The sequence below is a fragment of the Saimiri boliviensis genome, chromosome 10 (assembly GCF_048565385.1).
Source record: "Saimiri boliviensis isolate mSaiBol1 chromosome 10, mSaiBol1.pri, whole genome shotgun sequence".
Classification (NCBI taxonomy): Eukaryota; Metazoa; Chordata; class Mammalia; order Primates; family Cebidae; genus Saimiri; species Saimiri boliviensis.
Window position 1 is genome coordinate 21,755,991 of NC_133458.1, and position 13,791 is coordinate 21,769,781.

The window sequence follows — 13,791 nt, forward strand, 5'->3', positions numbered from 1 at the left end:
GCCTTTATATTCCCCCCTGGTGCCGAGGCAAACGATCTTTGCCAGCAGGGAAGTCTGAAAGGCTTAATTTTGTACACGCTGGGGAAAATTCTCCAGAAGTAACGTTGCCTTTTTCTCCCTGCCACCAGGCACATTCCCTTCCTAAGGTCTAGATCAGCGGGTGGCCCTCCCGGCGAAAGCTCTGTGTCCTATGATCCGAAACAATAAAGCTGTGCTTGGGTAAGTGAGATTATGTTTACGATGATGGTCATCACTCCAGCCCTAGGATGTTAGAGAAACTGAAAAATAAGCTTAGCAGGCTGCCTGGGTTCTGCGGAATCAGCAGGCCCCCGCTGTGACCAATCAAGGACGGCCGTGGGGACAGAAATTGACTCATTCTTTTCCATGTGCTGATTGGCTTTGAGGAGTGGGCCGAGCTACTGCCTCCGTCCCGGCTTCCCATTGGTGGATGAAAGTTAAAGGTGGGCCTCCAGCAAGTTTTTGTCCTTTGATAAAAAGGAATGTCTTGGGGACTTTCCTTTTCTGCTTTGGAGGCCCAGGCTCAAGGCAAATTATAAGTAGGGAAACAATTTGAAGGAAAGACATGTGAACAGAGTTAAGGGACCAGGTCCTGGGAGCGACCAGCAGCTCCCCCTGAAGTCCTCACGCACCTCTGACAAGCTCGGGTGCTTGTTTTTAAGCCTCTTAAAATTTAAGGAAAGGGGCTACTAGATTCTTACCAACAGCGAGCCTGGGTAGGAGATGAAACAGGATGACCCCCCCAAAATAGGTCACCCGAGGAAGGAAAACTGATGGAGAGCACAATATACTCTGAGCGCTTTTCATGTTTTTAAGCTTTTAAATGATTTCTTCAAGGCCGAGTAGCAGCAGCAAAGGTGTGGTTTAATGGATTAAGAGGGCTTTTGCTGACACGTAGAATGAAGTTACTCTATTACTAATCAAGCCGAGAGGAGGCCCACTATGCCCCCGTTTATCATCCTTTCCCAGTTCCTTTTTGCTGGTCATAAAACGATGCTCATCAATCCCACCTAAAGCAGAAGGCCGGGAGCCCAGCCTCTTGTAGAAACAGCGAGGGTATAACTGCCCTCCCGTTCTGCCCCCAAGACGAAGGAGGACTCTTGGAAGCCAAGAAAGGTTTACGAAGTCTCTCTGGACAGAGAGCAGTGCCTAGGGAGGAAGCCATTCGCCGGCAGCGCGGGCTCCGAGGACGAGCTGGAGAGGACAGAGGCGCGATGGGCCTGCTGCAGGTCCTGCTCCGAGCCCGGAAGCTGCTGCTGGTCGTCTGCGTCCCGCTCCTGCTGCTGCCTCTGCCCATCCTCCACCCCAGCAGCGTGAGTACCGACCTGCGCCCTCCCGCCGGGGTCGGGGATCAGTGGGAGGGCAAAGAGGGGACGTCGGTGGGGGACATGGGGTGCTCAGGCAGTCCCTCAAAATGGCTCGCGGTGGGTTTAAAGAAATGGAAGTGTTTTTCTGGAGGAAACCAAGATACCTTCTTCCTGTCATGTTCATTCCCTAGCCCAGTCCCAGTCCCCCAATCCCATGGCCCCCAACCAGGGGTCAGGACAGAGTAGAGACCTTGGCCGAAGTGACTGATGGGTGTTGCACCAAGCAGCAGGCCAGCCCACCCCAGCCACCGGGGCCAGCGACACCCATGCAAAGGACATAGTGATTGTCGGGAGTCCACCTGGGACCCTGGTTATCTGAGAGCCCCTGGAGACACAGGGAGAGCTCCTGATAGTGGCACTGAGGAGAAGGCTGGGGGAGGAAGGGAACCGTGGAGCCTGTCCGAGATCTGTGGTCGCGTCCTGGTGGGCTTCCATGACCACAGTTGAAGCTCTAATCCCTAAGGCTCCCATCAACTTCAGGGAATGAATGTTTAGAGAAGGAATGGAAGCAGAGCTTGGCAGGCTGCCCTGGTCCCATGCACGTGGCCTTGAATTATTTGTGTCTTCTGTGTTTTCTTCCCTGTGCTCTTGAAGGAGAGACACAAAATGACAGGATAAAAAAGAGATAAGCGCCCCCAAACTCTAGGCTATGACCTCATTCTTCACCCGGTTTGTGCAAACAGAGGAATCCAAGCTCTGGCTCCACATTCAGCTTGCCTGTCACACCCTCCCCGTGGTCACCTGCTTCCCTTCCCTCCACTGTTCTCTTCTGTGACAGGCTTGTCCCTTTCCCCCAGCTGGCACTGCCCTGGAGACTTTAGGAAAAGTAAGCTAAAACATGTTAATCACGTTTGTAGGAGGGGGAGCACTTCTCCCACTCCGCTCTGTAAGTAACTTGGTAACCAAGATTAAGTTGAAAAGTTAAACAGAGGGGATTAGGATGGTTCTTCTTAAAAACAAACTAGCTTAAATCTTTCATAGAATAAATACCCCAGAGTGCCAGGGAGACGCTGATTAAAACTGGGCTGGAATTAGCAGACAGTGATTGCTGCTGACATTTTTTCCAGACTGTATCCTAGTCAATTTTCTGCTTTGTCTAAATGGGCCTGATTTTTTTTTTCTTTTTGTGGCTTTTTCTTTCCCTCAATGTCAGGTTGATATAAGGGACTGTTACCAAGAGACATATTAGCCTCCTCTCCAAAGCAGTATCGGGAATGTCTCATATCTCCTTGTTGAGTCAGCCTCATCTTTGGGTCCTTGGCCACCGCCCACAGAAGGCACAGACTAAGTGCCCAGCAGGTAGAGTGTCCTTCATCCATCTGTCACTATTTGCATCAAACTTTTTTTTTGTTTTGCTTTTTTGTTTTTGTAGACACAGAGTCTCACTCTGTCACCCAGTCTGGAGTGAGTGGCACAACCATAGCTCACTGCAGCCTTGAACTCCTGGAATCTAGCAATCTTTGTGCCTCAGCCCCCAGGTTGCTGGGACTACAGGCAAGCACCACCACATGCAGCTGGTTTTGTTTTGTTTTGTTTTGTTTTGTTTTGTTTTGTTTTGTTTTGTTTTGTTTTGTTTTGTGGAAATGGGGTGTCTTACTATGTTGCCCAGGCTGGTCTCAAACTCCTGGCCTGAAGTGATCCTTCCACCTCAGCCTCCCACAGCGCCGAGATTATGTGTGAGCCACTGTGCCTGGCCGGCATCAAACTTTTAGATGCTGATATTTAATCCCTTAACATTCCAAATGGATTTGCTTGCTCTGGGCTGGAGTTTAGAGCAGTGATGGCACACCTGGGCAGGAGCTCCTGGCCTGCAGTTTGGATGGTTTTTCTAGGCAACAAGCCTCAGCTCCATTTTAGAAGAAGTCAAAATGACCTTCCCCTTTTTTCTTGCCCAGCTTTCTAAAAGTAGAGGTCCAGACGCTATTTATCTGGAGGGTACGAGAGGCGCATCCATAGCTAAGCCCTTCCTCAGTGCCACCAGTGGGATAAAAGTTGCACCTCAACTGCCCAAGCTACATTTTTTTAAAAGGCCCCACCAGGCCGGGCGCGGTGGCTCAAGCCTGTAATCCCAGCACTTTGGGAGGCCGAGGCGGGTGGATCACGAGGTCAAGAGATTGAGACCATCCTGGTCAACATGGTGAAACCCCGTCTCTACTAAAAATACAAAAAATTAGCTGGGCATGGTGGCGCGTGCCTGTAATCCCAGCTACTTAGGAGGCTGAGGCAGGAGAATTGCCTGAACCCAGGAGGCGGAGGTTGCGGTGAGCCGAGATCGAGCCATTGCACTCCAGCCTGGGTAACAAGAGTGAAACTCCGTCTCAAAAAATAAAAATTAAAAAAAAAAAAAAAAGAAAAGGCCCCACCAGCCATTGATGATAGCAGATAAACAGCTTTCAACCTCCTTCCTGTGAAGTCGGAGTGGGATATCATTGGGGAGGTCAAACTGCATGGAAAATGAGCCCTTCCATGCCTAAGTTAGTAGCAGCCTAGGAAATGTCCTACATAGAAAAATGCCACTTTCAAACTTTACTTGTAAACAGGAGCCAAAAAATAGTAGATAGCACTGTCCCTTGAAGACATTTTCTCAATACTCACCAATCCCCAACCCCTACACGCCTGCTGACAAGGAACCAGTGGTATTAATAAGGAGCCTGGGGGTTGCAGAATATTCTCTCCAGAAGAGGCAAGAGACTAATAAGAAGTCCAATGCAGTTTAACCCACGTGAAGCGAGCCACCTGCTAGACATGGGATAGGCGCTGGGGACATCAGACTTCCTGTAAGCAAACTTTGCAGAGTATTTTTGGTTGTCTGAATACAAGCTTACCTCCTGAATTTTGAGAAGCTTTAGAAGGGGCAAAAGGAAGTTTATGGAGATTCCGGGTGAAATAAATGGAAAATATAAGGAAAGACTCTCTAAAAGTGTCTCTTGTCCATTCTTCTACTCTAAGGAAAATCCAGGTTAAAAATGATAGTAGTTGACTGGGTGCAGTGGCTCCCGCCTGTAATCCCAGCACTTTGGGAGGCCAAGGTGGGTGGATTACCTGAGGTCAGTAGTTCAAGACCAGCCTGGCCAGCATGGTGAAACCCTGTCTCTACTAAAAATAAAAAACAATAATAATAAGCTGAGTGTGGTGGCATGAGCATGTAATCTCAGGTACTTGGGAGGCTGAGGCAAGAGAATCACCTAAATCTGAGAGACAGAGGTTGCAGTGAGCAGAGATTATGCCACTGTACTCCAGCCTGGGCAATAAGGGCAAAAATCCCTCTAAAAAAAAAAGATAGTAGTTAATCCTATCCTGAATCCTGCTGGGTGAAGGTGGCCTGATGACTTCCTCCAGTAACCTGGTCCCATTTCTAATAATATTTACAACCAAAATGTTTGCCTTATTTTACCCAAATTCTCCTAATTCAAACCTAAAGGTATCTGGCAGAAGGAAAGTTCTCTCTCTCTTTCTCTCTCTCTCTCTCTCTCTCTCTCTCTCTCGTCTTACTCTGTCACTCAAGCTGGTGTGTCTCACTCTGTCAGTCAGGCTGGAGTGCAGTGGCATGATCTCAGCTCACTGCAACCTCTGCTTCCCGGGTTCAAGGGATTCTCCTGCCTCTGCCTCCCAAGTAACTGGGAATACAGGTGTATGCCACCACACCTGGCTAATTTTTTTTTTTTTTTGTATTTTTAATAGAGACAGGGTTTCACCATGTTGGCCAGGCTAGTCTTGAACTCCTGACCTCAAGTGATCCACCCGCCTTGGCCTCCCAAAGTGCTGAGATTACAGGCGCCTTTCCTCTTTCTCCTTTCCCTTTCTCCCCACCTTCTCTCCCTGCCTCCTTCCCCTTAACTTGTAACTTGTAGCCCTGCAGTGACCAGATCACGAGAGACTAAGGGTTCCAGCAAGGAATAAGGGCTTCCCAGTGAGGGACAGACATTTTATCTCTCAACAATTTCTCTTCAACGGGTGTTAAGATCTGCCACTCTGTCTCCTTCCCAGATAAGAGATGAGAGCACGTGGGTTTGAACTCCTTTAGGTGTTTATTTCTATAGCAAACAGGGTATTTCTCTAAATTGAATTCTTTTCCAACTGGAGCCTTTTTTTCCCACCATTGGTTCTGTTGTCTTATCAGCACTTCCAAAAGTTTTATCTTTCCTCTGATCTTGTGGCCCCAGAGAGCAGCTCAGTGGGGAGCTACAGTCAACAATCGCTGGGCCCAGTTCCCATTTCTCAAGCCCCGACCCCATAATCCACGAATGTCAGGAGGGCACAAGGTCCTTTCCAGCCCAGCTGATTTAATCACTCCCGCTGCCCCTCACTGATACAGCAACCTTTTGTAACTTTTATGCAAGAGTTTGAGGACGTGTGTTCTGAACTCAAGGGGCGATAAACAGCAAAATTTGTCAGGTTCCTTGATCAGTAGCCAGCCTCAGCAAGTCAGACACGAGTCCTGATGGCTTAGAACTACGTAACAATTGAGGCGCTCACAGCCAACTTGGCTTTTCTATAATGGCCTTCTGAGTCCCGGGGCTTGGTGATGTTACCTTTAACAAGCCCTTGAACTGTGTAGCCTCTCCCTAGAGTAAGCCGATAACCTTTCTTAACAGCGTTCATCTGTGCAATTTGGGGCAATCAGCCCAACTAGAGGGCAAGCTGACGGAGGGCTGGCTTTTGATAAGCATGTTGTACTTAATTACCCTGCGCACCATAGGTTGTACAGCCAGCAAAGTGAGCAGGCTGTGGGAAATGCTGGGGAATTGTGAGGCCTCCCCTTCCGGATAGATGGCTGTCTTTATTCTTTGTAGATGGACGTTTCCATGATGTCAGGCAGGTAGAACGGAGTCCAAGAGCAATAAGAACTAGACCCTGGTTAGGGGAGGGGTTCTCAACCAGGGATTATTTTGTATCCCCAAAGGACATCTGGCAATGTCTAGAGATGGTTTTTTGGTTGTCACTATAGAGGACATGCTACTGGCATTTGGTGAGTAGAGACCAGGGATGCTGGTGTTTTACAGTGCACAGGACAGCCCCCCGCAACAAGAAACTATGTGGCCTTAAATGTCAGTGGTGCCAAGGCTGAGAAACACTGAGTTAGGAGCTGATGCTGCTTCGTCCAAAATGAGAGTCCCATGCTCAGGATTGCTACCTTCGTCTTCACTCCTCCCTTCCCTCTGCCACGTGCCCTTCAGCTCCTTATTAACTCTTACAGAGGCCTTCGGGAGAAGGAGTCAATCTCTAGATGCAAGACAACAAGATAGAACCTCAGGTCCAAAATTGAAGGGGGAAATGGTCAACCAGTTCTCGCCTAACAATTGATTTAAAATTTACTACTGAATTTAAAACGGGGGGGATATAACTTCATTTATTCATTTTTAAAGACTTTTTTTCAAATGAAATATTACATGTAATGCTAGAATATGAATCAAATAAAAACAAAGCTACTCCATTTGGGATGAGGCTGGTGGGGAGGGGGGGGTCCAGATTCCAGGCCTTGGTGATCTCCCTGGGATATTCTTGAGACACACCCCAGACACCCAGGGCTGTAACAGCACAGACCAAAAGCCACCTTTTGGATTGTCTGTAAATCTCACTTCTTATTCATCCACTTCTCTTCAGTCAGGCACACACGATGCCCCATATCTTCATACCTGAGGCACATGTGTCAAACTCAAGATGGCTGATCTCAGGGCTCACATGTGAACCAACTATATTATTACTATTATTATTATTATTATTTTGAGACAGCATCTTACCCTGTAGTCCAAGCTGGAGTGCAGTGGCATGATCATAGCTCACTGCAGCCTAAACTCCTGAGCCCAAGTGATCCTCTGGCCTCAGCCTCGCACATAGCTGGGACTACAGGCCTGTGCCACTGCACCTGGCTAATTTATCTTTTATTTTTTAGAGACGGGGTCTTGCTATATATTGCCCAGGCTGGTCTCAGATCCTAGGCTCAAGCGATTCTCCCACCTTGGCCTCCCAAAGTGCTGGGATTACAAGTGTGAGCCCCAGCCCCAACCACACAGTGATTCCTACCTCCAGTCAACTTGACAACAGTTACATCCTAGTCCATGTTAAAGCTTTGAACTCCACCCATATGGTTTTGCGATCGTGGGTCTGAGTCACTGCAGTTAAGTTCAATCCCCACCCTGGCAGTTTCTGGAACCCTCACAGCCACCTGGCTGCACACCAGTGCAAACAGGCCAGGCGTCAGTCCCCCAAGGAGCAGCCATAATGTCACCCACCAAAGGATGGGCTCACCATGCATTCACCGTGCTCACCTGCCAGTCCGGCTTTGTAGTCCCAGGGCGGAATGCTGGTACCCACATTAGAGTCCGAGTGCCTGCTGCTCCCGATGCCAGGGTTGCATCTGGACGCTCAGTGGCAGTGACTGTTCCTATGAGTGAATGACTGACCCTTTCCTTCCTTTGCAGGAGGCCTCGTGTGCCTACGTGCTCATCGTGACTGCTGTGTACTGGGTGTCGGAGGCAGTGCCTCTGGGAGCTGCAGCCCTCGTGCCGGCCTTCCTCTACCCGTTCTTCGGAGTCCTCCGATCCAATGAGGTTAGACCACTTATAGCCCCACCCTCCCCACCTCCCCCCGCGCCTGGGTCCATGCAGGGCCCATGAAAGAGAGGCTCCAATGAAGGGAGATTCAGCCAGTGCTTGAGGAGCAGGCTTTGTTACCCACTGGAACCACCCCTTAACACTCAGCCCCGGCGTCTGGTTCCAGACCTTGAATTCCTCCCCTTCCACTCATGATCCTCATCTCCTTCAAACTGGCTCAAAACTTGCCTCTTTAAGGAAGCCTTACTTGATTAAATATATCCAGTTGCTCCCTCAGTCTGAAACCTTTTAGGAGCTGTGTGATTGATGCCTAAAACTCAGCTGCTGTTGATCCTTTTCAGTCTTTGGATGTCTATTTAGAGACCATACGCACACAAAGGCAGGAATCAGAACTCTCATTTTGGGGGCGTCTCATTAGAAAGCTGAACCTGTATACAGTAGGTGCTCAACGAATGTATGTTACAGAGAGACCGTGTTTCCCTGGGCCCTGACAATGTTTTTATCTACCCCTCCAAAAAACGACATTTCTGTTCCTTCTTCCCCGACTCAAGGTTTCTGCATGCTCTTTGCACTCTCCCTAGAGTGAGCCCTCTCCATTTACTGTCTGTGGCATTCTCAAAAGCTCAAACAGAAATTGTCAGTGGGAAGCCCAGGCTGTGGCAAAATTTCAGAGCAAACTAGGGAAAAAGTTCAAAAAAAAAAAAAAAAGCCAGAATCTGGGAGCAAAATGAATGATGATCCTCATTCAGTAACACCTGGTTCCATTTGAACAGTCTCATTATTAACACCTGGTCTCTGCTTAGAGTTTCTGATGAAAAAGCCTGGATAGTAGAGATGGGGGTGAGGTTATGGGCAGAGGCACAGAAGGAAGAGGAAAGGAAGCACATGTTTGAATGCCTACTGAGTGCCAGGCACTATATCAGAAGCGCTACATTGTGATGGAATACTCCCAAAGGTTCTACAAGGTGCATGCTAATATTTCCATTTTACAGATACGCTCAGAGAGGTAAGAAACTCACCCCAGATCACAAAGTTGAAAGTAGCAGAATTAGATTCAAACCCGTAACTATTAGATTTCAAGGTGTATACCCTGGATTACTACACCATAAGAAAAACACTCCATAAAGTGGCGTGTGGCTTCATGGGATTATGAACACGTGGTTATGACTAAGAACTGTGAGTCTCCTCCCTTCTGTGATACGAGGAAGAATGGAGCTGGGCCGGTGGATGCTTTAATTGATAACAGAACTTTCTTGAAAGTACAAAGATAGAATGAGGTGATCCTCTAATTGTTGTACTTGACTGCAATGAACACTTTAAGCCTTTCTACTGGATAGATTTAACTAATTGTTTAGTTTGTTTTGGTCTTAGGTTATCTCGCTCTCTCCTCTGTCTCTCTCTCCTCTTTCTTTCTTGCTTTCTTTCTGCTTTCTATCTTGCTAGCTAGCTATTCAGACAGATGGATAGATGTGTGTGTGTTTGTGACTATCTATCTCTAGATACATACATATATATACACACACATACGTGTGTGGCATTGAGTAGCCATAGCCTCAGGCTCACCAAAAATAATCCCAAAGCTCTCAGCAGTGCCTTTATTCCTGAAGATGGGTACAACCCCAATATCCTGGGGACCCATGTAAAAGCTGATTGGTGACCAGAATCACCAGGCCGTCATACTAATTGTCCCCCTTCTTTTGTGGAAAAAAGAATAGGTAATAATGGGGTTTTGTGTCTGCCTAAAGGAAAAATGAATCTTAAATGTGACTTTTCTTAAGAGAGCTATTACAAGCTTGTTGTGCAGGCTTCTCTTTAAAATTGTGAAAGTAAAACCGACAAGGGCAGGGGGTGAAAGTAGAGGGTAAAGGGGAGAAAAAATGAAATTTAGAGAGAACTGAATCCTAAATGACATTTTAAAGTGAGACAAGTATTAAGAAACCTAATCTTCGTATTTCACTGTAGGCAGCCCAAAAGCCAATAGCATGGTTAGTCTTCAAGCAGACAATGTCTCTGTTCCTCGGAGGGCACAGTAGAGATGCTGTAGGCAACAGTTATCCGAGGGATGCCCCTTTGTCCAGAGACGAAGCCCAAACCCATAGGGAGAGTCTGTAGAGGCTGTGGCTTGTGAGGATAACAGGACTCTGTGAGAAGTAAAGGAAGACTGTCCAGGGAGGGACTGTGTGTCACTATTGCTGGGGGCTGGGGGAGCCAGAAAGCATGTCTTACCATTGAGGTGAAAAATTCTAATTCACCTGCCTGATGAAGTGGCTTTGGCTGGTGACGATATTTAGTAGTTGGGCTACAAGGAGCAGCTTAATCCAAATATAGTCTGTTTAGCTGACCTTCTTAGCTCAGATTAGAGGGAAATGGCAGTAAGGCAGAGGACATGGGTTATAGTCCTTTATGAGCCAGTTACATTTGCCAAGAAAACACAGGCTGCACCACTGTGACACCAGTGTGTGCCATGGCTCACAGGGAGGAGCTGGGCTGGTGCTCTTCAGGAGCCCCCAAGTCCTTGTCATTCCCAAAACCCACCTACTCCTTCACCATCCTCTTATTGCAACTTGGGTTTTTCTTCCGCTATGGAAAGTTCTCTCCCATTCCTTTGACCTTTGAAGTCTTACATTTCAACTACTCTCTCTGGCGAAGCCCTTCCAAAGACCAAAGGCTGAAAGTGTTGATCGTTTCTCTTTGAGCCTATTTGATGTCTTTATCTTTTAAATGGTGCATCAGATACACCAGATATAAACTTTTCAGACACGTGCTCTCCCCACCAAGACTCATGCTCTCCGGGATGGACACTGTGTATGGCCCGTCTGTGGCCCAGCGTCATCTCTGCATCAGCCCTCCATTCCCCGCGCTTGGTTGCAGTGTTTCTTGACAATGTGTCAGTAATGTCGTCTCCAGTGAGGGAAAGAAGGCACACGAATGGGATCAGTGTTTCTGGGACTGTGGCTGGGTTCCCTCATGTTATTCACTCAACATTTAGAAAAAATATTTTCTGAGTTCCGGATCTACCAGGTCCCATGTGGGATGATACAGGTACCCTGAGAGTGACAAAAATTCAAAAGTGCCATCTCTTCCCTCTTGAATCTCGTATCAGAACTCTCACTGTCTGAAGCTGATGTGTTCTGCAGTTTCTCCAGAGAAACAGAACCAAGAGGAGACTAGCGTGCGTATCTGTCTGTCTATAGGAATCTGCTCACTTGATTAATTATGGAGCCTAAGACATCCCATGAGCTGCCACCTGCAAACTGGAGACTCAGGAGAGCTGGTGATGTCACTCTAAGTGAATCCAAAGGCCTGAGAACCAGGGAAGCCAATGGTGTAGTTCCCAGTCCCAGGGCAGGAGATGACAGATGTCGCAGCCCAGGTAGTGAGACTGGAAAAAGGAAGCAAATTCCTGCTTCCTCTGCCATTTGGTCTAGTCAGGCCCTTGACAGACTGGATGATGTCTGTCCACGTGGTAGAGGGCAATCCACTGATTCAAATGCCAGTCTCATCCAGAAACACCCAGAAGCAATGCTTAATCTGGGCACCCCGTGGCCCACTCAGGTTGAGGTGCAAAGTTAACCATCACAAGTACATATAAATGTTTCATTTTTACAGTAATATTTTGTCAGCCAGTGGGTACTGGGAGTTGTGTGTGAAGCTCAGACTCAGGTGCCGACAAGAGATACGAAAATGACAGAAGGGCTCCTGACCTTGAGAAGTTTCTATTTTAGTAGAGAGAAAGTATAAACCATGTGGAAACATACAGAATGCTTTAGGCAGTGGTGCCTCGTTTTCTGGCACTGTGGAGGATTTATACAACTCCTCAAGCGGGGATGTTCTAGATAAGTAAAACTGACATTGCCAACTACCCAAACTTCATGTTGACCAATTTTTGATCGCAGTCTTTCTAAAGGGTTTTATAATTTCCTTGGTCTTTTAAACGGAAGTTATTGAATATAATTTAACTTTTTCCTTGGAGCCTTCAAAATTTCCAGGGGGAAAAAAGAATTTCTCACTTGAAGGAGCCAGAGTGGGCTCCATGAGAAAGCACAGTTGAGTAACTTGAGGGCTGGGTGAACAGCTGAACCTAAAGAATCTTGAATAACGTGTTGGTATCAGACCGGGGTGAGACTGCAGTTGAAAATATAAAAGGCACATTATCAGATTTGCAGATGGCTAAGCTGGATGCGCTACCTAGCTAATGCATGGTGCTGATGTATGGTGGCAGAATGAAACATGTGGACAGGAAGAGACAATGAGCTGAAACTGACAAAATGAAGTCTAATAAGGATAAATGCCAGCAGTACATGTGAAAAAGACCCTTGGCTTTTAGCTAAGTACAGGCTCAGCATGAGTCACCATCAGTCCAATGTGGCTGCCAACATTCCAAGTGTTTGCCATATGCCAGGCACTCTGGGGGGTCATTTACACGCACTATATAACTTAATCCTCTGTGAAGGAGCTTTTATTTTTATCTTCATTTTACAGAAGAGGAAACTGAAGTTCAGAGAGGTTAAGTAACTTACTTACCCGAGGTTATGCAGCTACTAAGTGGTGGAGCCGTGACTTGAATCTAGAATTGTATGATTCCAGAACTTGAGCTCTTAACCCATAGGCAATGTGACAAAAATCTTTCATTGAATTAATACATGATGAGCTGGGCACAGTGGGTCATGCCTGTAATTCTAGCACTTTGGAAGGCCTGGGCAGGCAGATCACCTGAGGTCAGGAGTTTGAGACCAGCCTGGCCAACAAGGTGAAACCCCTCGTCTCTACTAAAAGTAAAATAAAATAAAAAATTAGTCGGGCATGGTGGTGGGTGCCTGTAGTCCCAGCTGCTCGGGAGGCTGAGGCAAGAAAATCACTTGAACCCAGGAGGCGGAAGTTGCAATGAGCCAAGATAGTGCCACTGCACGCCAGCCTGGGCAACAGAGTGAGACTGTCTCAAAAATTTTTTTAATTTTTAAAAATTAATAGATGACATCTCCAGTGCATCAAATTCTGGATAAGGAACACATTCAAAGGTGGGTGGCTGGGATGTCAAAAGCTGGAGCCTGGGTCACATGAGAATGAAGAGAAGGCTTAAGGGGGACATGAGTCAGGCTTCCATGCCTCCACACTCCAGGCCATAGTGTCACACCAGAATCAGAGTCAGAGTGCCGTAAAGGATTCCCCATTCTGTATAAAGGAAAACTCTGAAACAAGTTGCCACGTGCGGTCCCTGTGTCCCTGTCCCTAGAAGTCCGAGCCAAATGACCATGTCAGATACACTAGACATACACTTTGTGCCTTGGAGATGGGTTGGATGCTAAGGTTCCTCTGTGATCTTGTGAGTATCCAGCTGCTACTTCCTCTGCTGGTGCACAGAGCTTAGCCCTGTATTTTAGGTTTGTGTTTGTGTGTTTTTGTTTTGTTTTGGCTCCACTGTGACTCTCACTGTCGTTATATCTGCCTCTGAAGTCCTCTAAGCCCGTCCTGATGTGTTGCTCTCAAAGTTTCTAGCCTGGGCATACCTGTGTCAATCAAGTTAGCTAAGACTTACTGTCTACAGGAGAATGGCGTAGAGGTGGGCACCAGAGCTCTCTGCTGGAGCAGAAAGCATGGTTTGGATGTTGGGGCTTGAGAACAAACAGCTCTCCAGGAGGCCCAGGGTCAGGATCCACTTCTGGGAGTAATTACATGTGCTCTTTATCTTTACCCTTTCCCGAGAGCACACACACTCACATATACACTCTCACACACACACTCAGACACATACACACTCAGACACACATACATGCACGCATACTCATACACACATACATGCACTCACATACACTCATACACATACACACATACATGCACTCACACACACTCAT

General features: G+C 47.3%; 1 protein-coding gene and 1 long non-coding RNA gene across 4 annotated transcripts in view; one reads left to right on the top strand and one right to left on the bottom strand.

The window, feature by feature from the left end:
* The window catches only part of LOC141580035 (uncharacterized), a 72,351-nt gene that overhangs the window by 38,220 nt on the left and 20,340 nt on the right, over positions 1–13,791 (bottom strand). The gene's annotated exons all lie outside the window — the stretch shown is intronic.
* SLC13A4 (solute carrier family 13 member 4) overlaps positions 496–13,791 on the top strand; it is a 49,009-nt gene continuing 35,713 nt past the window's right edge. For 2 of the 3 annotated variants that reach the window (XM_003920969.4, XM_010342767.3), the window contains exons 1-2: positions 499–1,331; positions 7,808–7,936. In XM_003920969.4, coding sequence (XP_003921018.1) covers positions 1,233–1,331; positions 7,808–7,936 — 228 coding nt within the window. In that variant the 5' untranslated portion in view covers positions 499–1,232. Of the gene's footprint in view, positions 1,332–7,807; positions 7,937–13,791 lie in introns of all 3 variants that reach the window. The other variant, XM_074379031.1, reaches the window with a different exon arrangement.